Genomic DNA, 23,867 nt, shown 5'->3' with positions numbered 1-23,867 from the left:
TAGGGACATGCCAGACTTCTGAAACCAAGGGATGACAGAGAGACACTGGGCTAAGCCTTCAAGTTCATTAGCATGAATCCAAGGATGTTCGCCCCTTGTAGAGACACCTAGATAAGTATCCTCGGTAGATCACGGCCCCGGATCTTGAACTCTGCAGAGACTGACTGTGCTTTTCGGGCTTGGTAGGAATAGCACTCGATGTAATTACTTGAGGAACCTTTGACTGCTCAGATAGTGGATATCCTTAGCTTAGAAAGCTTCTCATGGTGGGAGTGAGATGCTGCCTATCTAAGCACGAACAGTGTTTTACTTGCCGATGATCTATCTAGAGGCTTCTGCCATACCCGTCATGATTAGATGGGGATATGCTATGTTTCATCTGAACTGTGCTTGGTATTCTTGGTAATACTCGCTCAACATGATAAAAGACTAACAAACGAAGAGCTTGGCTTTTGCTCCTTGTGATCCTATGCAGGTCCAAACCCAGATATTCCTAATAAGCACAACTTTTACGTATTTGCCCAAACTCCAGCCGTATGTAGAAAACAGAACCTCGGTCCAATATCTCATGCCTCGAGTTAAACTCCTCTGATTGAGAAGTTTCACAAATACCAAAGTCCAACCCTTTATCCAGTACCTAGTTTCAAGACACCCTACGCTATGCTGAACTCCGTACCATGTTATTTCCCATGACAGATAGATATATAGGCATTTACTTATGCCATGAAATCATCTTCAATGCTGCCTCGTCCACTGGGTTGGCTGAGATCAATCCTGCCAGCTCCGTCCACAATGTCATTAGTATCCTGTTCGCCTGGTGCAGACGTACTTGAGCGGACCTGCACCTTGACTTCGCCCTGGATGCCATCAACCCTTATCGTTGACACGGTGGTACCGCCAGGGGCAGGCCGAAGGTTAGGCGGTGGTGAGAGATTGACAAGTTCACGGAAGAAGTTGTTGGCAGCCTCGCAGCCGTCCAGCAGCCACTTGAGACAAATCGTCACTCGCTCCTTGGCATATGGGTTGTGGTCATCGTAGGCGCAGCAGTTGAGGAGAGGCACGATTCCGTTATACTTGACCATCTGCATCTGCACGTCAGGGTTTCCGGGGCTGCTCTGACCTTGAGGTGGCTGTAAGAGAGTGGCGATGATGGTAAAGATTTGTCCTTTGATCCCGGACCAGGGGAACTTATGCGCTGGCTCCTGTAGAGGAGGTGGTGGCGGCGATGGGGGGATTCCGTCATCTGTAGCAGCGTATGGTCTCTCGACCATAGGGTTGCCGTCACTGTCATTCCGAGGCGACCGCTTGGGGAGCTCAATAAGAGGCTTTTTGGGCACTCCAGCCTCCAATCCAGTCAATATCGTGATAAGATCGTAGATGGCCTCCCACTCGATCAGCTTGGCTCGAGTGTCCAGCATCTCAGCAACGGTCGTGAGAAAGTCAAGATACTGAGCCAGACCATCCTTGGCACGTTCCATATCCCAACTGTCCACTGGAAACTCGGAAGGGTCACAGTTCTCCTCCCGAATTTGAGCTTGAAGATGCATGAGGGCGGCACATTCGGGGACGATACGGCTTCGAAAGAAACTCAAGAAAAAGTGAACAAGCTTAATGTCACGGGAATTGTCCTTTGTCTCCTGAGAAGCTGAGTTGTTGTTTATGCGAGCTCTGAACATGTGGTTGACAAGTCGCAGAAGGACAGTCTGAGCGGGCGAGATGATATCCTTGGGAATACGCAGCGAGTTCCAGGCGTATGGAATCAGAGCGCTGTGATGAAGGGCCTCCACAATCTGAGTAGTGACCTGGAAGATGAGAGACTGCTCATCCTTCTCCCAGACAGCAATGAAGACTAGCATCTCTCTGAGAAGACTCTTTCCGCAGTCGAGGGCCAGGAACATGCGACACCGGGTCTTCTGGAGGTTCTCGCCTGCTCGAGTCAACCCTGAACCGGCGTTGTCCAGAATACATGACTTTACAATCATGTGCAGAGCCTCGATTTGTTTGGGATCCAAGATGTTGGGCACCTCAGTTAGCAGACCGGTGAGTGGCCCCTCTCCATAAGATTCGTCATCGTCTGCGTCTTCTTCATCCATGATATCCTCCACGTAGTCGTGAGCATACTCGTGATCATGATCATGATGGTGATGGTGGTGATCATGATCATGGTCATGATCACATTGGCATACGCACTCCTGGTCATCTTCGTGGCCATGGTCGTGGTCGTGATCATGATCGTGGTCGTCATGGTCATGGTTACACTCGTGGTCATGGTCGTGGTGATGATCGAGATGGTGCTCATGATCATGCTCATGATCATCATGTTCACAGTGATGGCAATGCTCGTGTTCCGAGAGTTCTTCCTCCTCAACAACACCTGGCGGCGGAGAGTGGTCTGTTCCACAAGAGTGCGCGTATCGATGCACGAGGTTATTGCGACAATGTTCCAGGCGGCTCTGGGCAAACTCGACAGATGGCATCAGGACTAGCCATTCTTCGTAATTAGGGTCACGGGCGTTCAGCCACCAGGTATCAACTTCTCTCGAGACGCGCCCATATGCACGATCTTGTTCGAATTTGTCCGTCTCATCGGGCTTCCACACTGGGTTGATCTTGTCCTCGGTGTTGGCAACATCTCCAGGAACATCCACAGAGCCGTCCGGGAGCCAGTTCCAAGCCAGAGGTCTAATCGGGGCGAGGTTGCCGGGCGGTTTTGAGGCTTGGTTCTGGGCGTAATCTTTGAGCAGCTTCCTGGCAGTGTCACATAGCTTGGAGTTCCTATCGAGCCAATGCTGGACCTGCCGCTTTGCCACGTCTGGCCGGAAGCCTGAGCCATCGCCTAGACTATCCTCGGGACCCGAAAGTGCGCCGTCATCATCAAATAGGACGTCAAACCAGAACGACATTTTGTTCCTGTCGTGTTTTGCAGTCCAGTTGTGGGCTTGCTGTAACGACGTTACCAGCAGCTTTTTGTCTAGATTCTTTCGTCAGTGTGGGAGTATGCGTCTCGACACCGCGGATACCTACATAGCTCTGTGACATCACCGAGTTTTAATCTCTGGTTCTCATCGAGAATCTCTCCGTCGTAGCCCTTGCTCGTTACGTTGACACAGAGAATGATGGTCTGATATACCATTTGATCAAAGTGAACCGCCGCGCAGATGTCTTGCGGCACCTCGGGCTCAGCATTCACGAGGAGATTCCTGGCAATGTGCATAAGCTTGATGAGAGTCGCTATATCCTCCTTAATTGTCGCATGGTTCATGACAATCAAGGCAGTGCTCTCCTGAGGGGTGACGCCCTTCTCCGGATCGTTTAGGCTCGACAGCGGCCCTACAGATCGTGTGGTGAGGCTCGGTATGGCGGCTGCAAAAATTCTTGTGAGCCAGATCCAAATCGCCACATTTCTTGAGATGGCCTCGCTGCACGCTCGTCAGTGATAAGGCCCGCATGAAGAGCGAGGCTGAGGCTTACCGAGCCTTGCGTATTGTGTGTGTTTTCTCCAATGTTTTTGTGATCATAGAGCTCACTTTAGCTGCTGTCTGAGGGCCCATGGGAGGAGACTGAGTGTAGTGGCCTTCAAGGCAGACGAGGGCAGCAGCGAAGCATCGCTCCTCGATAGTTTCATCAGGTCCATTCTCGTGAGCCTCGTTCAGCAAATTGACGTTGTCGAGAAGTCGGGTCATTTTATCATTTCTCGTCATGGCATCCGTATACAGTCGCCGACAAGTTGTGGCTGCCAGACTATTTGATGGGTGAGGTTGTGGTGGGCTAAATTTTGGCGGAGCTAAGTTAGGTACCTTAGTAGGTCGGAAAATTTTGGCCGGCTTGGTCAGCATAAGAGAGAGAAAGATAGAGAGGTAGAAAAGGTGAGGAGGATGGAAGGTAAATAAGTATGAGGCTGTGAATTTCGAGGCTACATAACATAAAAGATGATAATATTAACGGGGGACAGACTTAAAACAAAACTGATTCAGCCCTATCACTAAATTATCAATACCTTGGTAGGGTCAATGTTGGTAGAGTGAAATGTTCACTACCTACCTTAGACGTAAAAGAATTCAGCCCGGCCAAACCAAAAGGTAACACAAGCTGTCTTGATAGAACAAAACCTCGAAATAGGAACAAAGGCGTAAAATAATCTATTGAAGTACTTGAGATGTATAGCTCTAGAATAACTTTTGATAGCTACTCCCAAGACTGGGCAGAGAATGACAAAATATTTACAGTGTACACAGCACAGAGCAGAAAGCACTATGAGATGATAATACATCATTTCGAGATAGTGTGTCACGTCGAGCCTTAGTAAGCCCTTATGATGACTGTAACAGCTTATCACAAGTCTATAAACACGACACGGTAAGTATTCTCTACCATAGTTGCCTCCCTACTTACCTACCTTATTTATGATCTTTATAATAATACTTTACAACGATAACAATCTCATGCCAAAAAATTTGGTATCTTCAAATGTGCCAACCAGCCAATGGTAGAGCTCCCAAGGGTCCACGACCCCTCCATCCCACCTCTCTCTGCCCAAGCACGTAACCTAAGCTTGGTCATGGCGGTGGGGTAGCTAATAAGGCGCCCAACTAACGTTAGTTCCAAGTTGCGCTGAGGACCAAGAAATATTTCCTCGCGACGACGATAACCTCTCATTCTCATCAACGTTCCAAGTCCTTGCTCCAACTAATCTCGGCTTCAATTCGTCAATATGGGTGACCTCCCCACTACGTTCGACAGTGTGTAGACCACCTTCTCTGTCCATATCAGTCAATATAGGCGCAATACTGATTCTCACATCACCCTCATAGAGCCTGTCCATATCGCCGTAATTGGCGGTACTGGTCTCGGTCAGCTCGAAGGCTTCGAGCCCGTCGCTGCTCTCAACCCTATTACACCTTGGGGACCCCCGGCCTCGCCGATCCAGATACTCTCCCACAAAGGTAGCTACGTCGCTTTCCTTGCTCGCCACGGTGTTCACCATCAGTTTGCTCCTCACGAGGTCCCGAACCGCGCAAACATCGCTGCTCTACGACATATCGGTGTTAGATCCGTCATTGCCTTCTCCGCCGTCGGTTCTTTGCAAGAGGAGATCAAGCCTATGGACTTTGTCGTCCCGGACCAGGTCATTGATCGCACAAAGGGCATCCGTCCTTTTACCTTCTTTGAGGGTGGTGTAGTTGGACACGTTGGCTTCGCCGACCCTTTCGATGCAGGCCTTGCCAAGGTGGTCAAGGCTTGTGCAGCTCATATGAAAGGTGACGGCGTCATATTGCACGAGAAGGGCACGGTCATTGTCATGGGTAAGAGACCTGTTGAAGCAGTGCCAATTTACCTGACCATCCTCTGACAAACAATCTAGAAGGACCACAGTTCTCAACTCGCGCCGAGTCCAACATGTATCGATCTTGGGGAGGATCTGTTATCAACATGTCGACCCTTCCTGAAGCCAAGCTTGCCCGCGAGGCCGAACTGGCCTACCAGGTGATTGCCATGGCCACCGATTATGATTGCTGGCATTCATTTGAGGATGTTAATGTTGAGCTGGTCATCAAGTACATGAAGGCTAACAACGAAAATGCCAAGCGACTCGTAGCGGGTGTCTTGGATCGACTTGCTGAGCTCGAGAACAGCGACCTGGTTCAAGCAAAGCACTGGGCTGGCGCCTCTCAAGGAGCCGTCAAATTCATGACCAAGCCAGCTGGCCGTGATCCCGAGGCCATGAAGAAGGTCGAGTACCTTTTCCCTGGCTTCTGGGAGGGATAAACTCAAGGTGCCTAGTCAGAAACAGAAAGAGACGGATATTCGAGGGTAAACCAAAGTACTTACGTACACAAAGACGGATTGGCTTTTGCTGTGATAGAGGCGTTATTGTAAAGCGGCGGAATAATCATCGGTCATCGATAAGAGTCCGAATTCCATGCGTCTGCTTGCTCGTCGATGAGGTTATTTCGAATCATGCACTCGCCAATGGGCACAAAGACCCAATTGAGGTCAGAATAACGTGAGCTATTAAGAGCACAGGTCCAATTGCTGTCGATCAGACCTTTTTCCTTTTTTTGATAGGACAGTAAAGTACGCTCAGGACGTCACCGGGCCACGACACAATAGTCCATGGTGTTGAATGACCCCTGGTCCCTGACAAGGGTTCGTTGCTGCATCGTCCACACCCGAGGCTCATGGCTGAGGATGGCTTTTTTTTTGTGGCAGTCGATTTCTGGCGTCACGCTCTGATGTCGTATTTTCTCTTTTGTTTCCTCAGGCCCTGCATATGCCCGTTGATGTGGCAAAAGCGGCTCTCACGTTGTCTGTCCAGCCCACAACGTCGCATGCATTGATGCTTCTCATGCCTGGCGTTTTCGCTGTGAAGCATTGAGGCCCGAGCCGTACTGTAAGAACGATTCAGGATATGAGCTGTAAAGCTCACAGGACCACAAATACTAGCTTTTCAAGCGTCGTTCCTGTGCCTTGTATCCATGTTCGTGAATCATATGTAAATCGGCAACGGCCCGCCCTAAAGGCAGATTTTGCCAGGGCCCTAGTCAAATGCTACCTGACATTTCTTGCAGCTCACATTAGTCTCGCAGCACGGGTGGTCGCTGTACAACGAACGTCCCTGAAGATGTCTTGTTAGTTATAACAGAAGATCTTATTCACACTCTTAACCCTTGAATGTTGACGGCAACCCTTGTACTTAGTGATGCAATAATTAGGTGTGTTACTTGAATGATAATTCAATCGTCTTACCTGCGTGCTGCCGTGTGCAGATATGACCGAATCCATGGACTTTGCACAGCGACAGGGGCGTAGCTGCTACCACACCCTCTTCGATGCGCGTCCTTTAAACGCAGACGCCGCTCGGCTGCATTTTGAGAGATGTTCGTTCGATCAAGTAGATTCTTCTAGGCCGGGATCCAAACACAATTCTGTGGCAGCGTATGCAATGCTGATTCCGACTCCGCGACCCCCTGTGCTTCTGTTGTCTCAGTTGTTTTCTCTTTTGCACTAACCATTTGTTCCTTGAGGAATCGAATGCCTGAGATATGTTGAAGCTGCGGACATCAGAGCACTTTTGCAGGGGTTCAAAATCAAGCCTGAATGCGTATTCCAGACGATGTCCTCAGCCCAATTGAGCTGCTATATGATAGGTGGTCCCAGTGAGACAGCTACCATTTACAATGTTGCGATATATGAGTTTGGTTGATCGAGGCAATGTGAATCAGTGCAAAGTCAGTATACATCAGATGCCTGTCCAGCATATCCGGCTATTCGTCAGAATCAACTTCCTCTTTGTCTAACGAACGTTCTGTTATCCGTCATCAGAGACTCGGTACCTAGCCATCACCTCCTTACATCCATTTTTGGTAGGCGTAGCTGGCGGCAGTCTCGAAAAGCTGGCTGAGAGGAGTATGGGACAAGCCATCCCTAAAGACGACGTTATTGAAGAAGATCAACTGAACTTGCAGGCCGACCCGAAACACGCCGGTCCCCGTGTTGACAGGTCCGGGGTGCGATAGGTCCCGTCCACGTCGACTCCGTGGTCACGGCGCAAGCACAGGCTTTCGGCGCGGGAGAGCGGAGCATTTGAAACTAGAAAGATTCGAGTTTGGCAATGCTTGAGAGCTGTAAAGGACTCTAATAGCACACTAGCGATGGACTGGGTATTGGCTGACGGGTGGCTTATGGTATCTACCAAGTCATTCCCAGGCATAGAATCAGAATCCACAGCATACGGAGTAGAGACTATCCGTAATATGCAGAAGGATAGCTGAAACGAGCCAACACCCCATGTTATCCACAGAAATCACCACGGCATGTCATATTTACTTTTGTGTCGTGTGCCTTTTCTTCTTCTTCTTCTTCTTTCAGCCGCTGTTTCAAGTATTATCGCTCAAGCGACCACTTCGCCCGATCTTGAGCTCTTAGGCACGAACAGCGTTGTCCTGCGCACATCTCTATAGTCTCTCGGCTTTAGTGTTGATGTAACTCCATACATGACGATGACTTAACAGGGGAGAGGTGATTATGCGAAAATCAGAATGGCGGCGAAGCCAACGACTATACCTTGACTCGCGTGCACACACAACACTGCACCTTTATGCGTCCAATCCTTGGCTCCAGCTTGGCCGTCACTGACTCAATAATGCGTCGTTACTCACCTACGCCTTGGAGCTGCGTTACCAAGCGCTGTCAAAGCATGGGCCCGCAGAGATTATGCTCTTGTGTGGATTTCCATCTACCGGTCTCGCAGCAGAACATAAGGTTGACGTGTATTGCAGTGGCTGCAACGCCAGCGAGTGCAAGCCTTCTTTTTGCCAACGGTTGGCTTTCTATGAAGGTCCGATATCCGCGCTCTCTTCGCCTCAGTGTGTTTTTGAAGCATCCGAGACCTCAACAATTGTGAGCTCTGTCGTACAACGTACACCGCACGGAATAGCAGCTGAGTTAATGATCAACGGGCATCAACACGCGTTTCTTCCTGGGTGGGTATCAGTCCTATGTTCATCCCACGTGGCATGTGACAGACTGGAAGCAGAAAGGAGAAGGAACATCAATACTCATCAAGACAGAAAACATGCAAGACGTTGTCGGCTGCACATAAGACAAGCCAGGGTGCAGCGGATCATTTAGAAACAATATACGGAGCGCCAACAACGTCTCACTCTCTGGATATCTGGAGAACCAACGTGCAGGGAACTTGCGAGGCTAATAAGCGATAGTGCTGTGGCTTGCTTGTCAAGTATCGTCGAGTACTGAAAAATCCATTGCACTGTGACGATGCTGGCTTCTCATTTGCCCATCATAACTGACAGAACTGCATCACTAAAGCCCCCGAGGCTCAACAAAGGCCGGCGGGTTGTTTTCCGGTCGAATGACAGCGTAAGCGAGCCGGCAATAGTGTTAAACCTGGTAGTTGACTAAGGTTGTGCAAGGATGGATGGAGGATGTTTGTGGAAATGTCTTGGATCCCGGATCACGCTTAAGGGAACCGCGGCCTCGTAATTGGCCTCGGCTAGCGATCCAGCAGGCACGATCAACTGCTCCTGCTGTTTCCGTGTTAGGTCCTTTTGGGGAGCCACGACTGTGAATTGAGGTCTTGGCGTCCAATATATCTCAAACGTAGAGTATCATGGCATGACTGTATGACACGACACGACATTACATTACATTGCATTGGATATAACTCCGACCGCATATTGGTCTTTAACCGTGCCGTGTCTTGTCTCGTTTATTGAGCAGTTAAAGAGCTCAAGGACAAGGATGGCCTGATATGATCAGCATCATCACCACCATCAGAACTGATTTTCAGCGGTAACCGGGAAAAGGAAAGGTTAATTGCTCGCTACTCCACATGCCGTGGCATGAATTGTGGTTCTCTCCATGCTTGTTTTGCTTTTTTGAGGCTCTCTCAACCTGACAGCTTCAACTTTGGACGACATGACCTCTCTGTGGTGGAAAGAAAATGGACCTACAAAAGTGCGTTAAAAAAGAGTTGTATGTCCCAAAAATGCATGGAATTGGTCGGTATATCGAGCATTGTGACATACCCATCTCAGTTAGGCTATCAGTGATTTCATAGCTTGTTGTTCATGTTGTGTGTTGTATGTATGTATGTATGTGTGCGTGCGTTGTGTGCTATTCCCTGTCCATGCCCTGGTTTCTCGCTTGACCAATGCGTTACCGCCCAACAAAGACCTCGTCTGCATTCAAAAGGCAACTATCGAGGTGATAGCACGGAATAGCGTCCTGAAAGGCATCACATGAGATGGTATTGTTGGTGATAAACCAGTGATTAAGAAGAAACTAACTATAGATAGCCCTAACCAGTATCTTGGGAGGTGGCAAATCAGTCAAGGCTTGGGGACAGCCACAGCCTTTCGGCCCTGAGGTCCGGTGGAGTCTAGAGACAACAGCTGTGCAGGTAGACAATACCATTAGAGAGGATCCTGTTGTGTTACCACACCTCATATACCCCAAGACGGGTGACAAACCCCAATCGCGATCTGTCGGGCTGCTTGCTGACTAGGTAGACACAGCCCAGGATGTGATGCGGGTGAGCATCTAAAATACCCTGTCTTCTAACCAGAACATATCTGCCTTCCGCTTTATACAAGGCATCAGTTTTGTCGCTTTGGAAGACCAGCGAGCACTACCAAGCCGATTTTGCATTACTCTCGGCCCAACTCTCGGTGCTCAAGTAGCAGAGCACCATGTTTCTTATGATCTGACAGGGCACGGCCCTGCTATGCATAAGGCTGTAAAGCGGTGTTATGATTGTGAGTGACCCTCCGTTGCTACAGAAGGGTGTGTGCACCCACGGGGAAACCTGTCGATCGAAATCTATCAGTCCACCCCGCTTACATAGTACTAAGGTGAGGGAGGCGCTCTCTTAGTGTTATCGATAGCGTTCATCATCATGCAAGGCTCTATCCTGTCATCGGACATGATCGAGCTCTCGTCAGAGGCAGTGCATAATGACCAATTTGCGCTATCTTGCCGTGTTAGGCGGCAACTACACCCGGCTGATAACAAGACGGTTGAGCCTTTCCACCATGACCTGCGTCTGAAGGCGAAGGTGTCTGAATTGAGTTTGTCAGTCGGCGGCTAAGATCGTAGAGAGGTGGAATGCCTATAACGTCACTAACCAGAACCCATGATGATGGTTGGACGTTCTATTGTGTAATCTTGCGCTGTTAATCTGTGAGCCGAAGCAGAAGCGATATGAATCGAACCGCCAGTGACGGGAATAGAAACAAGGTGACGAAAACCGTAGTGGGAGGATACAAGTCTGTTGTGAAGTGGACAGCTAATGGCCGATGAATATCACCGGCCACTCGCGCCGCGTTGCCAGATGCTTACTACCTGTCTTACATATGTAGAGCCTACTCATGCATTAATATCTTCTTGCTATAAGAAATACCTTGCAAGTCAAAATCAATCAATCCAGAGGCCCCAATTAGGTCTCGGCGGACCGCGGGAAGAAAAGGAAACCATTTTAGCACCACGGGAGTTCCCTTCCTTGCTCTTAGTGATGTCTACCTTGGCCAAGATTTACGTACAGACAAACGAGTCCCATCAAGAACGTTGAAGCTTAAGTTCGATGCTCGAGGCGGCCACAGGGTCCAGAGTTCACCGTGATCAAGAATTAGCTTCCGAGTTCACATATCATCTTATAGAAGCCGGGGGTATATTGCCAGGTAGTGGAAGGCTTCCAGCTCATGAGTTCAATTTAGTTTAGTTCAGTTCAGTTCAGTCTAGTTTAGTGTCAGTTTAGTGCAGTCGAACCCTTGCAATAGCGGCGGGCTATTTTTCTGCATCTCACTCTTGCAGCACACCTCCGTTTCAAGACGAACCACATTGGATCAGAGGAGTGGGCACTTTTTGACAAATCTTGACTGGATACTCCGAAACAAACATCTTCGTGTACAGGGATCTCTTGCGGAATCCATCTGAACTCCAACTCTGTCAGACTTTTCAACCGCACTGCTTCGTTACACGTATGCTGTACGTCCAGTAGCAACTGCAGCAGCTGGATAGGTACGCAATCTTCCCCACCGCCGACATATCACAGGCCATCGTGAGATGCAACAATGATCTGTGCCGCGGTAGAATGGGGGCATAATTGGGGCCGAGCCTGGTCGAGCAACCGGAGAGCATGCTCTTTCCAATGATGAATCAACAGGCGGTCAAGGTGCTGAGATTTAACCGTGGGACAACGACAATGGCATGCTCCATCCTCGGGAAGACTCGTCTTTGTTGCTCGAGATTTACAGCAGGACCCCAGACAATTTGCACCCAGGGTTCTGAACAGAACACCTGAGGGTGTCAGGAACCGCCGTTGAGATAGCACCGGGGATCAATAACGCCATTGTACTACCCACAGAATGAAACCATCACGCTTTCAGTCCAAGAAGGGAAATGACTCAAAGCTTTGCAACCAATGGACTCCGATCCGAACCACGCTATCTTCCCATCTGTCACGCTCATGCTGCTTGCTCTCTAGCTCGAGCGGGATCCGTCTCAAACCATGACGTGCATCTGCTTGCCTCTCACCATCCAGGGCTGGTCAGGTTGGGGTGAACAAAGTGCCCTGCCAGACCCTGCCCTTTAGTGCAGCCACCTTGCCTGAAAATAACTTCAAGGCTCTCTCTTGTCTGTGCCAAGGTGACCAGTCACCTGCTCAAAACTGGCCGCCAACCTCACCCGGCTTTCCACAGACCACAGCAAACGAGGCATGGAAGGGAGAAATAGCGCCCGGCACGGCTAGAACGGGCGAAGGCGGGCCCGTGGGGATAAAGATGGGGCCATTGAGATACCTGAGAGTAATTCATCATTGGATTGAGTTTATATCACCACGTTAAGACAGTCGAGATGCGCTGGTGCCTTGAAGCCTGCCGCAGGTTGGCTTGTGGTGTGTTTTACGAGTTTTGCAACACAACCTCGAGCAATTGTGGAGGGGACCTGGACATAGGCCACAGGCCCCAAATGCCTAAATGGGCTCTTGTTTCTCACCACATCCTGGAGCCTCATTAGCGCGCTCTGCAGGGGCATGGCCCGCCTAGGTACAGTAAGTAGCATGTGGTTAAAGCCGAAGCTGAAGTAAGGCAAGGTATTTATCTATGTGAGTCCAAAAAATGAGCGAGCTGAGTCTCACATCAGTCGATGCATGGCACTTAGAGGACTAACACGAGAGCGAGACACATGAAACAAGGTAAACAGCACTATAAATTGATTTCCAGTACCGACAGGAGAAGAAAAAAGAAAGCACGCAGCTCTAAAGAGCGAAAACAAGGGTCTTGATAACTTCCCCAGCACATACCGGAACCCCATGTCTTATTATGGTGGGGATGTCAATGTCGAAGCATGAGAATGTCACCCTCCACGCTCTCGCCCTAATGTAGGATGAACCACTTCTGGTCAGGTCTGGGACATGGCCAAGATCTATCCCATTTTATTCTACCACCTTACGCACCCAAACACGCTCCAAGTACTGGGGTATAGCTGTGGGTATGGGCGTGTTATCCAGCAGCAGCAGACCAAGCTGCATTGCCTAGCATGCACTGACGTTGAGCTGTCAAAACGTCACCACAAGGGCAAGAAAAAAACACAATCAGCATTGCGCTGCTTTGTTTCAACAGACAGGATCCACGCTGCCACAACGGCAATCCTCTCTCCTTTTCTCTTGAATCGTCTCGAATCAGATCGACTCAAATCATATCACGGCCCTTGCCTGCCTGCCTGTCTCGTCCGCCCTCACATATTCCTGTCGTCTGCGGCCCTTATTCGACTCATCCCTGGGCGGCCGTCTCCATTGAGCAGTGACAGCCGGTAGCATTGGCCGGTGTCTACCAGTAAATTGACAGCGGTAGTAATCACAGTAACCGCCTTCTCGCATCTGCTTGCCGGGTATAAAGTCGGGAAGAGCGTGCCTTGAATCGCAATCTCTTCCTCCTTCACTCGCTAGCATCGAGGTTTGTTGTAGACGATCTCAACCGCAAATACCTTCCCACAAACTCATTCTTGAATACAACACTGCCATATCGTATCGTGCCGTGCTGCAACATACCGTTCCACAGCGCGCGCTTCTTTTTCTGGAATCTTGCTGAGTGGTATTGTCGACCCAGAGCCGTGGAATTGTTGTGCGTGCAGGACCCTGTTAACCTTGAAAATATAGTCACACACTCCTCCGAACTTGCATAGCGACATTGGGAAAACGAATGCTTGGATTGATTGATGTCCTTCGATTGCCGTGATGGATCCCAAGAATGATGCTTCCTCGCACGGAGCCGTAGTCGATATCGGCGGTAGCAACATGTACGACGGCGTTGGCAAGCGATTGCAAGAGGCCCTCACGGCTCCATACTCTCCAACCTCCAAACCCACGCTGCCCGACGAATTACTGTACGACGATGTCGGGTTGCCGATCTGGAATCAGATCATCTTCACCCCTGAATTTTACCAGACCCATGACGAGATTGCCTTGTTTGATGAGCATGGCGCTGATGTTGTTGCACGATGCCCAGCTGGTGTCACAATTATCGATCTAGGAGCTGGGTTAGTTCATCTTCTATTGCCCCGCACTCTGCCCACCCACCCTCAATGAGTGGTGGTTGTAAGCTTACCCTGTCCATACTAACACGACCCCATCCAGTGACACTCGCAAGGTTGGCCACCTTCTCGCAGCCTTTGAAAAGGGCAAGGTTCCCGCCAAGTACCTCGCATTGGACATTTCCAGATCGTCGCTGAATCACAATGTCAAATACCTGGTGGAGCAGCATCCGAGCCCTGAGTCTTCAGTGACCTGTGCTGGTATCTGGGGTACCTTTGGCGATGGCATGAGCTATATCCAAAAGATCTCGACACCACGTCTCTTCCTCTCGCTAGGTTCAGTGCTCTGCAACGATCCTTGGCCTGAAGCACTTTCTCACCTGAAGTTCTGGGCCGATGCCCTGCGATCTGACGACCTGCTTCTAATTGGAATGGACGGTCACACTCTTCCCAACAACAAGGAGAAGATCTGGAACGCCTACCACTCTTGCGATGGCCTTTATCACAAGTTCTTCTTGAATGGCTTCAAGCATGCCAACCGTCTGGCAGGTGAGGAATGGTTTCGTGAGGAAGATTGGGAACTCCTCGCACAATTGGAGGATGAGCCCACTACTCGTCATCGCTTCTTCTTCCGGGCCAAGAAAGACGTGAAGCTTAAGAAGATGAGCCGCATCATCCAAAAAGGCGAAGAGTTCGACTGGTTTGATTCTCACAAGTACGGCGAAGACAACGTGCGCCTCATGTGCTATAAGGCAGGATTGAGCGTAATCGATGTCTGGCAGGCCCCAGGATCGGAGTTCCGTAAGTTCCCTCCTATCAATACCCTCTGGCGATTTCTTCTTTCTTTCGTTCTTTTTTTCCTCTCTCTTTTTTTTCTTTAGCTCACTCTCTCTTCTGTCTTTTTCTTCTTTTACGTATTTCATGCTGACTTGTTTTCAGGACAATATCTCGTTCGCCGCAAGGACAGCAAGGACCAGCGAGACGACGCCGACAGTGCCGTCTCGGGAGTCAGTTACTAATCTGGCTGGCTCCGCGGCTGGCCGCTACCCATCACTTCTAATTCCTAAAAGAATTTTCACCAAAAGGCGGGCAACTATTGCTGAGAATATCTGCGGACAGTACCTTTTTACGAGTAAGGGAAGGTAATGTAATCCCAAAATGGATGGACAGATCAAAGTTTTGTTCGTTGTGTTTCGTCAGGTCAGGCACAAGGTTTCCTCTTCTGCTTCGAGGACCTTTGCAACAAGGTGTTCCCACCAAGGGTACCTCTTACCGATATCTTTGGAGAGAGCAGTTGGATCTCGTGGGATTTGTACTTCTTTGTCAATCCATCCCCAGATGCGCAAAAGCGCCTCGTACAAGGGGGGGACGCTCTGAGGTGACAGGTAATTAGCCCCTAATTCTGCAACTAGAGTGGGTAATATTGGGAGCAGTAGACCTGGGCAAAGGCAGAACCAGCCTGCGTCTTGCCATAGATTACTAAAAAAAAAATGGAGGTTTGCGTTTCTTTTCTTTGCACTTACACTGCGAACTGGCGTTTGAACCACTTGTTCGAACCAATCCATTGAAACATCCTTGTGTACAGGTTTAGTAGCGAGTAACCCCAGGAAAAACACTGGTAATAGGGGTGCTTGAGCTGTAAAGTGAGACCCCGATGTAGGCATAATTCGTATGCAACGGGCAAGATCATCTAGATTGGCAAGAACTTCCGGGTGATTTCGAGGTAGCCTAATAGATGGTTCAGTCAGCGAGCGCTCTTGCCACGACTATTGTTAACACAAGCTCAGGTAGGTAAGAGGGTGAGGCAGGGAAAGCAGGCAGTCAGGTTCGTCAGTGTTGAGCCGGCAGAGGGGGAAGGAGTGAGTTGAGCTGTTGCAAAATCAACGCCCATTATCCCAATGGATCCCCAACTTCCTTCAGTTTGTCCCCTTCTCTCCCTCAGAGGACCCTCTCTTCCCCTTCATCGCATATTCGTACCTCAGAAGACGACATTGATAATAAATAATTGCGGCGATCCTCCATGCCTCAGCTGTAACCTCGGTCATGATTTGGTTCGAATCGATTATCACTTCGTCTGCTTTGTCGCGCACCCAGTCTATCGTTGGAGGGTATTTTCGAGCCAGCTCCCAGTCTTTGCCCTCACGGCTCCATTGGCGCATTTCTGATAGTTCGCGCAAAAGGAATTTCGCCGTGATTGGCACGATGGTAGATTCGGGCTCTTGCTGCAATCGACCTGCACAATACGTTACTTGGCTCATAAGATGCAACAGTTTCTTCGAAAAGCCACATCCTCCATGGATTTCGAACATATCCTTCTCTGTTCCATAGAGAAGCCAGCTGAACCTGCCTGCTTCAGCCTCGGGGTTAAAAGTCTGCGGTGATGGAAGCGCCATCATAGGTTGAGCGAGAATCACTGCCCGCCCAACGATAATCGATTGAGAGATGCGGAGTTCGTTGTACTGGACGTTATTGTTTTTCCAGTAGCGGGCGCCAGGGTCAGTTGCCTGCAGAAAGTATTCGCCTTGCCTGAATCCTTCCAGCCATCGCGGATTGTATGGCTTCTTGAGTCGTCGTTCCGTGAGGACAATCTAAATACCAGTCAGGTCACTTCACAATATCGAAGGCGCACAATCACCAATCCTGTAGCGACATCATACATACATCTTGCATTGAAAGAAGCACGGCCATGGTAATGACCTCCTGCCCTTTACCATTTTCCCTGCTTTCGGGTGCATTGAGGAGTGTGCTGAAATATTGATCTGCCGTGATATATCGCTGATTGATCCGTTGTCGGATGCGCTCATCAGGGATATAATCATAGATATATACCCCGGCAAGACTCTGGATGGCGTGGAGAATACCTTCGTTCTTATGCATCGGCGCTAGATCCTTTAACCATAGGTTTGTGTTGCTAAGCACACTCCTTCCCGGGCACCAGTTCTTGATATCTACCGGGTGGTGAGCAAACGCTTGTCAAAGCCCAAAACGCAGATAAGCAAGCTTCAAATACTTACAGAACTCAAACAATCGTCTGTCAATATGATCCATTTTTGCTTGGAATCCGAACTGAGGAGGCAGCATTTTCGGGTCACCAGCTATCAGGATTTGTGAAGTGTCTTGAAAGGAAATCGGAGAACCTGCCATCAATATCGGCGATGAAGTATTTCCCCATCCTCCCTCTAGGTCCATGGGCGAAATAGTCCCATTTGGCGCGGAAGACACGGCAGGCCCAGGATTAACCAGAGTTATTATAGTTGGAGGGCGACCGGCAGTGTGTGATCGCGTTACGTTGGGCGTTATGTCCTCAACGTCATCCTCTGATGGGAGTGGCACAGGGCCAGACGGCCGTCTCGATGGAGCTCGCGAAGGCCAGTTGAATTTAACATACCCATTCACCTGTCCATTCTCGGGGCGAGCATAGCGAGGATAGGCAGACACAATCAGTCGGTCCTCATTCGCGGTGAACGGACTCACAACGATCCCTTCTACTGGTGCCAGGCCTCTTTTCTTCGAGTCTTGCAATTCGACAGCCCGCTCTGGAAGAGCATCGGGCACCGCAGGCAAGAGGCGAGGCAGTCGCTGTACCTGAGAGCGAGGTGGTTCAGGTTGAGGTTGAGGTTGAGGTTGAGGTTGAGGTTGAGGTTGAGGTTGAGGTTGAGGTTCAGGCTGAGGTGCTGTGACTACCTGAAGATTCAACGCAGGCTGGGGTGCTGCATGGAACGTCAGCTCACGGACTTGATAGTCTACCATGGCATGATCGGGTCGACGGGTAGTTTTGATCTTCTCGGCAGGAATTGGAACAAAGTCGGGAACATGATGGGTGAAAGATGGATTCTCAGTCGGGTTGTGCAACGGGGTGAGGGTGGGAGTAAGAGCGGGGTGGGTGGGTGCAACATGTTCTCTCTCATCTCCTTTTTGCTCAAGTTTACGCCTCTCTCATCGGAGACCCATCTGACTTCAAGATCCTCCACAGGGATTTGACGGGGACAACGGGTCAGAGTTCAGATCTGAAGAGTTTTTGAGAAGGCCGAGCCATGAGGAAAGGTGGGTGAGGTGAGTTGGATGGGAACATGGAGTGAGTGACAACAAATTCACTTCCTTACCTGTAAAAGCTGGGGCCCACGAATTGCCAAGGTCTTCTGGGAGGTCGAATAGGACCTCTGAGGGAGACGATACTCCCGTTGTCGTGGGCCATGTATTTTCGAATAAAGGGGCATCAGTAACCAGGGATCCGTCAACGCTGTCGGAGGCCCTGATGCTGGATGTGGCTATATTCAGGGGGATCGTATCGTCTTGTCGCGCGTATTTGACGCGCTTCACCGGACGAACTGATTCTGGTGAACTCTCCATTTGGACGGCTCGGTGTAGGGAACGCCGGGGACAAGTCCGATGGGCCGTGCTATAATTAATGGGAGAGATGAGAGAACAAGACCTTACAGTACGACAGTTTCGGAGTCGGCCGGATCAGAACACCACAGAAAGCCAGCGGCAGCGGCAGCGGGCAGCGGTAACAAGCAGCGATGCCAGACGTTTGATGATCAAAGCCGCCGGGCCCCAGGGGCGACGCACAACCGTTGCGGCGCGTCGAACTGAGAGCCTATTGATGAGATACCAGTAGAGTGGTTCGCTTCAAGGCAAAGAACCACGCCTACCGAGAGTGGGTTTTTCGAGTGTGAACCGCCGGGATAGCGGGGGCGAGAGGAGACAACAAGAAGCGAAGAGGAAACAGTTCAACCGAGGGACCAGCGGAGGGGTGTTGAAGCAAAGTCAAGAAGACCGGAAGGTCATGGCGTGAGATAAGTCTGGGGAGAGTACCTGCATTAAAAGGGACGTTGTCCAGGTGCTACTCTCTGCCTCTCTAGAAGCAGTTTGGACTTTTAACTAAAGAGATGTCTAGGAGCTGTTAGAAACATTAAGGTCAATGGTTGGATTGCAGGCCTCCCCACTTGGAACCTGACGAGCTTAGAGCCCTTAACACAAGGGAAAGAGAGTGCTTCTCCAATAGCTGGCAGGACGCCGCCTCACGATATCAGAAGCAGTACCGCCTAGTCACGATCGGTAGGGCGGGCAACCTGAAGGCGAATCTCACTCACCGTTGCCTCACGCGCCTTACACGCCTGCTGCCGCCGTCAAGATAGAGCCAGAGAGGGGATGAAAGGACTGAGCAGGTGTGGCGGCCCATCGATGTGACGGGACCTGGCCGCTGGCCTTCCGGGGTCAAGGAGCAGGGGGTTTACTTACGAGGTCCAAGATGGTTTTTACATAGCGGCAGGGATAGAAAACGCCATGGCCCACCTCCCGGCTTAATCACCCGCCCTTGCTTCTTTGGGGTTAACAGGGCCAGCCGGTCTAGCAAGGGCACAATGAAGGTGATCCTTGACAGGAGAGAGGAGACGCAAACAACGGGGCCAGAGTCCAGTGCCAACAATACTACAAACGGTGCTCGGTACATCCTGTGATACGGACAGCGGCAGCCGCCATACGCATTAGCGTTACCTTGACTCAGTTGTCTCTTTTCCCCCAAGCTTGTTGTCTCTTGTCTCGTCACTTATTGCTCACGCGAAAAAGCTGTGCTTGTGCCCGGCACCGCGTGTCTTGCCTCTCTACCGGCCTCATAAGGAGCAAGTTCCAAGAGACTGACCGAAGAGACCACAACATTCATTTTGTCGACCCGACGTTGGGTGTTGCCGTCGTTGCCCTCTTTTGCGGACCAAAGACGTAGGACACTCACCAAGCAAATTGTCTGTGACTTTGTCTTTCGCCTCTCAGCACCGGCTTCTAGGCCTGAATACCACACAAACCCGCGCATGTTATTCTCCGACGGTTACGCTACATGCTGCCCTCCTCTGACCGACGCATGCGTATCTTTTTCTTTTCTTCTGTCTTAGGAGCGCAATCGCGAACCCCAGGTAGACGGATAGACAGTTCCTAACAGCCATTTCCCCCTCTCCCTCGGTCGCCCCAAAATTTTGCCTTCCCGCCGCCGCCGCGCCGCGCCGGTCCGGAGCCCTTCGTTAGCTTCCGTGCCACAACAATTTGCAACACGCTACTGCTAGGTCCCGCGTGGTTGGTCGAAGCTCTAAGCATAGTACAGAGTACAGTCCTACGTACAGTACTATAGGTGCATACTTACATATCAGCGCCTATTGCCAGCGATCTCAATAGTACAGAAAGAGGTACAGATACTGCTGTACCATCATGTCAATTCCATCATCTGCACTCGTCTTTGAATCGGGGATCAATACAATACCCAGCAGTACAATGGAGCCCAATTCTCTGGATGCCCTTGTCCGTCTCCAGTTAGAGACTGTTTCCAGGGAGTTGGCAGCAAAGGCAAAGTTTACTACAAATGTTTCATCGCCCGAACAACGTCAAAATATCATCAACGATGTGGGAGAATATCTTACTCAGACCGCCCAGATGTGGCTTTCTTTGACAGATAAACTGGTGACAGGACCTCATGTAGCATCAGCTGCAGAGGAGGCGCACGAGCTGTCCTACAATAAGACGCACATGGCGGACTTGCAGCCCATGGCTACAATGGACATGAACATCAGCAAGCTTGGGTAAGTCTCTAAACCAATTATCTTATACCATGGCTCACCCATTCTGGCAGCAAGATCCGTGATCTGGCAGCAAAGTTCTCTGAAGACGTTCAAGAAGTCTGGCGACGGACACCTGAACCTGGAGGAGTTTTGTCTGCACCAACCTATCATACAATCTCTTCCTTCCCTCCTATTAAGTCTGAACCTCCAGGCTGGAGCCGGTCATTTCCAGGAGGGAATAGTATGGATGGCGGAACTCGCGAAAGCCAGAGAGCTATGCTAGCATCTCGAAGCACCGATGACGCTCAATCACCTGGTGGGAACCTATCCATTTCAGAAGACTCAGGAGATGACGAAGATGAACAATTCAGCAAAATCGACATGGACGCTCTTAAACAGAGAGGAAAAGGCTCGTACTACTGTCCCTTGGGACATCGCTGCGACAAAGGCGGCGTTGACAAGGAGGGGAGACTTGTGGTCTTCGATCGAAATTCTTCTTTTGCGTATGCTTATGCTTGTAGCCCCGAGTTGCTGGTTTAAACTAACCCTTGTCATAGACAACACTGTAACAAGCATCGGAAACCTTGGCGATGCGATGTTCCTGGGTGCCCGAATCCACCCAAGAAACGCAAGTTTGCCCGTCGAGACGGACTTGAAAGACATAAATTGACAGTCAAGCATCGCGTTATTACATCTTGAGGCCCTGGCCACGAGCTCCATCTTGTGCTTTGATGGGCTGCGTGACCTTGACCGGTCAAATCCCTTACATTCGGAGACTTGTCTTTGATTGGGGGAGATATGGCCGGTGAATATAAACCATGCGGCTCATGCAAACTCGAGAAGCATGAACCAATAGTGATTCGCCAAGGGTTTCTCTGCCACTCACAGGTCCATCCGCCAGCAGCTGAACGTTGCGCGAAATCATGGAAATTGATTCGGATCTACATGGCCTCAGTTGCGTGCAAGTTACAATACGAGCATGGCATGACTGGCCTCTCAGCGGAGCATGCCTAATGGCCCATCGCTCGCATGAACACAAGGAAGATAGTCGGAATTCTTTTTATCACGGCATAATTGCTGGTCAATAAGCGACCGCCCAACCTTTTGTGGAGTTGAACTAGTCTTGTATCTGAAAGGAATGATGCAACCACCTGTAAGCTGGCACATCACCGGTCAGAGTCGCCAAACAAACAATCGTTACCTATGCAGTTAGCCTTCGGGCAAGATGCATGAAAGCTTTTCACAATAATTTTTAGGACATCCTTCTCAAAAGAGAAGCAGCCGGCTCACAGGTACCACAGTTAGCAGTTGAGATGGACATGGTAGGCCTCAACGACTAAGAAACGGTGGGAAAATCCACCGACGCGGCATTCAGTTTACATATCTACCCGTTCCTACAGGGCCAAGGCGGATGGCAGCATGGGAAATTTCAGAAATGCATTGTCGCTTTGATTACACGGGAGTGCTGGCTGTCTATAAGTCGTACGACAGGAGCACGCACCCAGAACGTTCGAGAAAAATAGGTGCAGCCACGTATGAGAATGAAACAGGCTGAGGTCTCACAAGAGCACTGATGCAAGCTGTCGGCAGCCGCGCAAGAGGCACTTGATCAGGCAAAGAGGGTTACTAGAGTACGTACAAATATAGTACTAGGCTGGGCTGCCGACTACGAGAAGCGGGTGGCTTTCCCAAACTCGTGGGAAGCTGGCCACGGATGACTTGCAGACATTACGATCTCATACTGCAGCAATGTGACACTTCATTTTCAGGGTGCTTTCAGAGCTTCTAGGGACTGGTGAAATTCTATCAATCTTCTCTGGGGCGGCCCTAGACGATGATCCCGGCACTAGGGCCATTTGTTGGGCATGCACCCTTGTGATCAACATGCAGACCAACCAGTTGGAAACAGCAATTGTGAGAAAACCGTATATCGGTATGTACGGTGACGAGAGTCTTAACCAACTCTCATGTAGCAGCAGCACTGCGGTCTGAGACCGTGGGCAGTGCAGATAGTAGCATCTCAAGCACTACCTACGCAATAGCATGAGGAATTTTGTACTCGGCAAAACGATCCGACCCAATCTAGGTACCTTTTCCCCGCAAACATATCCAATTGACTTCTCGACTTCAGGCAAAGGGAAACAGACTTGGTGCAACCCTTAGTGGCGCACGTGGCTTCTTAACGGTGCGGGACTAGGGCGCTAGCAGCTGGGAACTTGCATGGGTTGTGTAAGGGGAGTTTCCATCCCAGGCCAGGAATTATGGACCAGGAGATGAGCGAGATGGGACGAGGGACGGAACGAGAATAGGAGGAGGGGAGAGAAAAGGAAAGAGAAGAGAGGAGAGGAAACAAAAGAAAGTCAGATGAGCGGTGTGTTCCGGAGGCGACGGAAAGGTGCTCCTGTCATAGCGTCAACCTCAGCTCTTCAACTTTGTCCATCCTTGGTCAACCATGCCACGCACCAAGGACTGCGCAGCGTTGTGCCCTTTCCTACACTGGTCAGGTCAGGTCAGGTCAGGTCTGGCCTGCCCTGGCCAAATTGAGCTGAATCGTAGGCCGCGCCGTGCTGAAGTGTCAGATCTGGGATTAGGCGTTACCCAATGCTTGGGTGGAATGGATATGTATGGTACATCGCATCGTGCCATGCCATGCCAGTAGAGCAGATCTCGTGGGGATCCTTACAAGGCAACTGGCCTAATGCATGGCGTTGATGGGTTCCAGAGCACTGTGCTGTACAGCATCGATGGCCTGCGGACGAGTTGCATAACTGCATCTGACCTAAGGTTAAGCGGAGCAAACGACAACTAGGTAACTCAAGTCTCAGTCGGTCGTGTCTTGGGTTTATTATCCTTCTACTGTACACAGCACTTTGTCGTCAATTGGTGTCATCATCATCACACAGCGAGGCTTGTGGTACCTTGGTGCGGAACAGCCAAGAAACACCTCGCAACCAACCAAAAGCATTCTCAACCATGACTGAGGAGGCTTGCTGTTTAGTTCCAGCACCAATGCTGGGTTGTTTTACTTTTTGGCTCTCGCTTTTTCGGGGGTGAGTGGGGAATACGATGAGAGAAAAGAGTAACTTTTCTTCTTCTCTCACCTCCCAGTTCATTAAGGAACATGGGCTGATCCGGACTAACGTTAGTTGCTCTGCGAGACAAGTCTGTACTGTATGTAATTACTGGACGGACGATATTGTCGCTCTGTTCTCATCGCTCGCTCTCTCCTTGAGACGCTTTTGGCACACCCCCATTCAACCAATGGTGAATCGT

The 23,867-nt window shown here is 50.2% G+C and overlaps 7 protein-coding genes across 37 annotated transcripts; 5 read left to right on the top strand and 2 right to left on the bottom strand.

Annotated features, from left to right (window-relative positions):
- Positions 1–368: 368 nt before the first annotated feature.
- Positions 369–3,938, bottom strand: FVEG_02126 (hypothetical protein). 2 transcript variants are annotated; one of them, XM_018889277.1, is made up of 3 exons: positions 3,472–3,938; positions 3,025–3,419; positions 369–2,971 (listed from the first exon to the last, which is right to left on the bottom strand). In XM_018889277.1, the coding sequence occupies exons 1-3, from the start codon at positions 3,834–3,836 to the stop codon at positions 717–719; spliced, it is 3,015 nt and encodes a 1,004-aa protein (XP_018745384.1). In that variant the 5' UTR covers positions 3,837–3,938; the 3' UTR covers positions 369–716. The 2 variants fall into 2 exon arrangements, with proteins under 2 accessions (XP_018745384.1, XP_018745385.1); XM_018889278.1 differs by having other exon boundaries at positions 3,025–3,938.
- A 607-nt stretch (positions 3,939–4,545) lies between these two features.
- FVEG_02127 (5'-methylthioadenosine phosphorylase) lies at positions 4,546–6,754 on the top strand. Its single transcript, XM_018889279.1, has 3 exons — positions 4,546–4,739; positions 4,812–5,303; positions 5,363–6,754. The coding sequence occupies exons 1-3, from the start codon at positions 4,712–4,714 to the stop codon at positions 5,764–5,766; spliced, it is 924 nt and encodes a 307-aa protein (XP_018745386.1). The 5' UTR covers positions 4,546–4,711; the 3' UTR covers positions 5,767–6,754.
- Positions 6,755–6,891: 137 nt separating this feature from the next.
- On the top strand, positions 6,892–9,945 carry FVEG_14982 (hypothetical protein). Of its 4 annotated transcripts, XM_018904059.1 has the most exons (4): positions 6,892–7,229; positions 7,324–7,407; positions 7,467–8,222; positions 8,280–9,158. In XM_018904059.1, exons 3-4 carry the CDS (start codon positions 8,215–8,217, stop codon positions 8,629–8,631), a joined length of 360 nt encoding a protein of 119 aa, XP_018745390.1. In that variant the 5' UTR covers positions 6,892–7,229; positions 7,324–7,407; positions 7,467–8,214; the 3' UTR covers positions 8,632–9,158. The 4 variants fall into 4 exon arrangements, with proteins under 4 accessions (XP_018745390.1, XP_018745389.1, XP_018745387.1 ...); XM_018904058.1 differs by having other exon boundaries at positions 7,324–8,222; XM_018904056.1 differs by having other exon boundaries at positions 7,324–9,945.
- A 499-nt stretch (positions 9,946–10,444) lies between these two features.
- On the top strand, positions 10,445–10,609 carry FVEG_14983 (hypothetical protein; the record flags this gene model as incomplete). The annotated part of the gene is made up of 1 exon (XM_018904060.1): positions 10,445–10,609. One exon carries the CDS (start codon positions 10,445–10,447, stop codon positions 10,607–10,609), a length of 165 nt encoding a protein of 54 aa, XP_018745391.1.
- An 860-nt stretch (positions 10,610–11,469) lies between these two features.
- Positions 11,470–15,634, top strand: FVEG_02128 (hypothetical protein). Of its 2 annotated transcripts, XM_018889281.1 has the most exons (4): positions 11,470–13,610; positions 13,676–14,055; positions 14,153–14,850; positions 14,989–15,634. In XM_018889281.1, exons 2-4 carry the CDS (start codon positions 13,754–13,756, stop codon positions 15,066–15,068), a joined length of 1,080 nt encoding a protein of 359 aa, XP_018745393.1. In that variant the 5' UTR covers positions 11,470–13,610; positions 13,676–13,753; the 3' UTR covers positions 15,069–15,634. The 2 variants fall into 2 exon arrangements, with proteins under 2 accessions (XP_018745393.1, XP_018745392.1); XM_018889280.1 differs by having other exon boundaries at positions 11,470–14,055.
- FVEG_02129 (hypothetical protein) lies at positions 12,695–19,305 on the bottom strand. Of its 26 annotated transcripts, none has more exons than XM_018889302.1 (9): positions 18,996–19,259; positions 18,153–18,942; positions 17,064–17,759; positions 16,711–16,997; positions 16,027–16,637; positions 15,573–15,777; positions 14,430–15,422; positions 14,124–14,371; positions 12,709–14,044 (listed from the first exon to the last, which is right to left on the bottom strand). In XM_018889302.1, the coding sequence occupies exons 2-7, from the start codon at positions 18,397–18,399 to the stop codon at positions 15,246–15,248; spliced, it is 2,223 nt and encodes a 740-aa protein (XP_018745398.1). In that variant the 5' UTR covers positions 18,400–18,942; positions 18,996–19,259; the 3' UTR covers positions 12,709–14,044; positions 14,124–14,371; positions 14,430–15,245. The 26 variants fall into 26 exon arrangements, with proteins under 26 accessions (XP_018745396.1, XP_018745401.1, XP_018745394.1 ...); XM_018889306.1 differs by having other exon boundaries at positions 14,124–14,377; positions 19,143–19,259; XM_018889307.1 differs by having other exon boundaries at positions 19,143–19,259.
- A 922-nt stretch (positions 19,306–20,227) lies between these two features.
- Positions 20,228–21,293, top strand: FVEG_02130 (hypothetical protein; the record flags this gene model as incomplete). The annotated part of the gene is made up of 3 exons (XM_018889308.1): positions 20,228–20,615; positions 20,666–21,097; positions 21,152–21,293. The coding sequence occupies exons 1-3, from the start codon at positions 20,248–20,250 to the stop codon at positions 21,291–21,293; spliced, it is 942 nt and encodes a 313-aa protein (XP_018745420.1). The 5' UTR covers positions 20,228–20,247.
- Between the last annotated feature and the right edge of the window lie 2,574 nt (positions 21,294–23,867).

Source organism: Fusarium verticillioides, chromosome 6 (assembly GCF_000149555.1).
Source record: "Fusarium verticillioides 7600 chromosome 6, whole genome shotgun sequence".
NCBI lineage: Eukaryota > Fungi > Ascomycota > Sordariomycetes > Hypocreales > Nectriaceae > Fusarium > Fusarium verticillioides.
The sequence above is the reverse complement of the archived record's forward strand: the minus strand, read 5'-3'. Positions and strand labels throughout refer to the sequence as shown.

Bases quoted from the DNA above. Each gene is read 5' to 3' on its own strand.
- FVEG_02126 (XM_018889277.1), bottom strand. From the start codon at position 3,836: ATGCTGACCAAGCCGGCCAAAATTTTCCGACCTACTAAGGTACCTAAC. The intron at 3,420-3,471 runs GTAAGCCTCAGC...ACGAGCGTGCAG, and splicing joins CACACAATACGCAAGGCTCG to CGAGGCCATCTCAAGAAATG. The intron at 2,972-3,024 runs GTAGGTATCCGC...GAAAGAATCTAG, and splicing joins CGGTGATGTCACAGAGCTAT to ACAAAAAGCTGCTGGTAACG.
- FVEG_02127 (XM_018889279.1), top strand. From the start codon at position 4,712: ATGGGTGACCTCCCCACTACGTTCGACA. The intron at 4,740-4,811 runs GTGTGTAGACCA...TCACCCTCATAG, and splicing joins CCTCCCCACTACGTTCGACA to AGCCTGTCCATATCGCCGTA. The intron at 5,304-5,362 runs GTAAGAGACCTG...CAAACAATCTAG, and splicing joins GGGCACGGTCATTGTCATGG to AAGGACCACAGTTCTCAACT.
- FVEG_14982 (XM_018904056.1), top strand. From the start codon at position 8,215: ATGCTCTTGTGTGGATTTCCATCTACCGGTCTCGCAGCAGAACATAAG.
- FVEG_02128 (XM_018889281.1), top strand. From the start codon at position 13,754: ATGGATCCCAAGAATGATGCTTCCTCGCACGGAGCCGTAGTCGATATC. The intron at 14,056-14,152 runs GTTAGTTCATCT...GACCCCATCCAG, and splicing joins ATTATCGATCTAGGAGCTGG to TGACACTCGCAAGGTTGGCC. The intron at 14,851-14,988 runs GTAAGTTCCCTC...ACTTGTTTTCAG, and splicing joins GGCCCCAGGATCGGAGTTCC to GACAATATCTCGTTCGCCGC.
- FVEG_02129 (XM_018889282.1), bottom strand. From the start codon at position 18,399: ATGGAGAGTTCACCAGAATCAGTTCGTCCGGTGAAGCGCGTCAAATAC. The intron at 17,760-18,152 runs GTAAGGAAGTGA...CGTTCCATGCAG, and splicing joins GTGGGCCCCAGCTTTTACAG to CACCCCAGCCTGCGTTGAAT. The intron at 15,423-15,572 runs GTAAGTGCAAAG...CTGTCACCTCAG, and splicing joins TTCAAACGCCAGTTCGCAGT to AGCGTCCCCCCCTTGTACGA.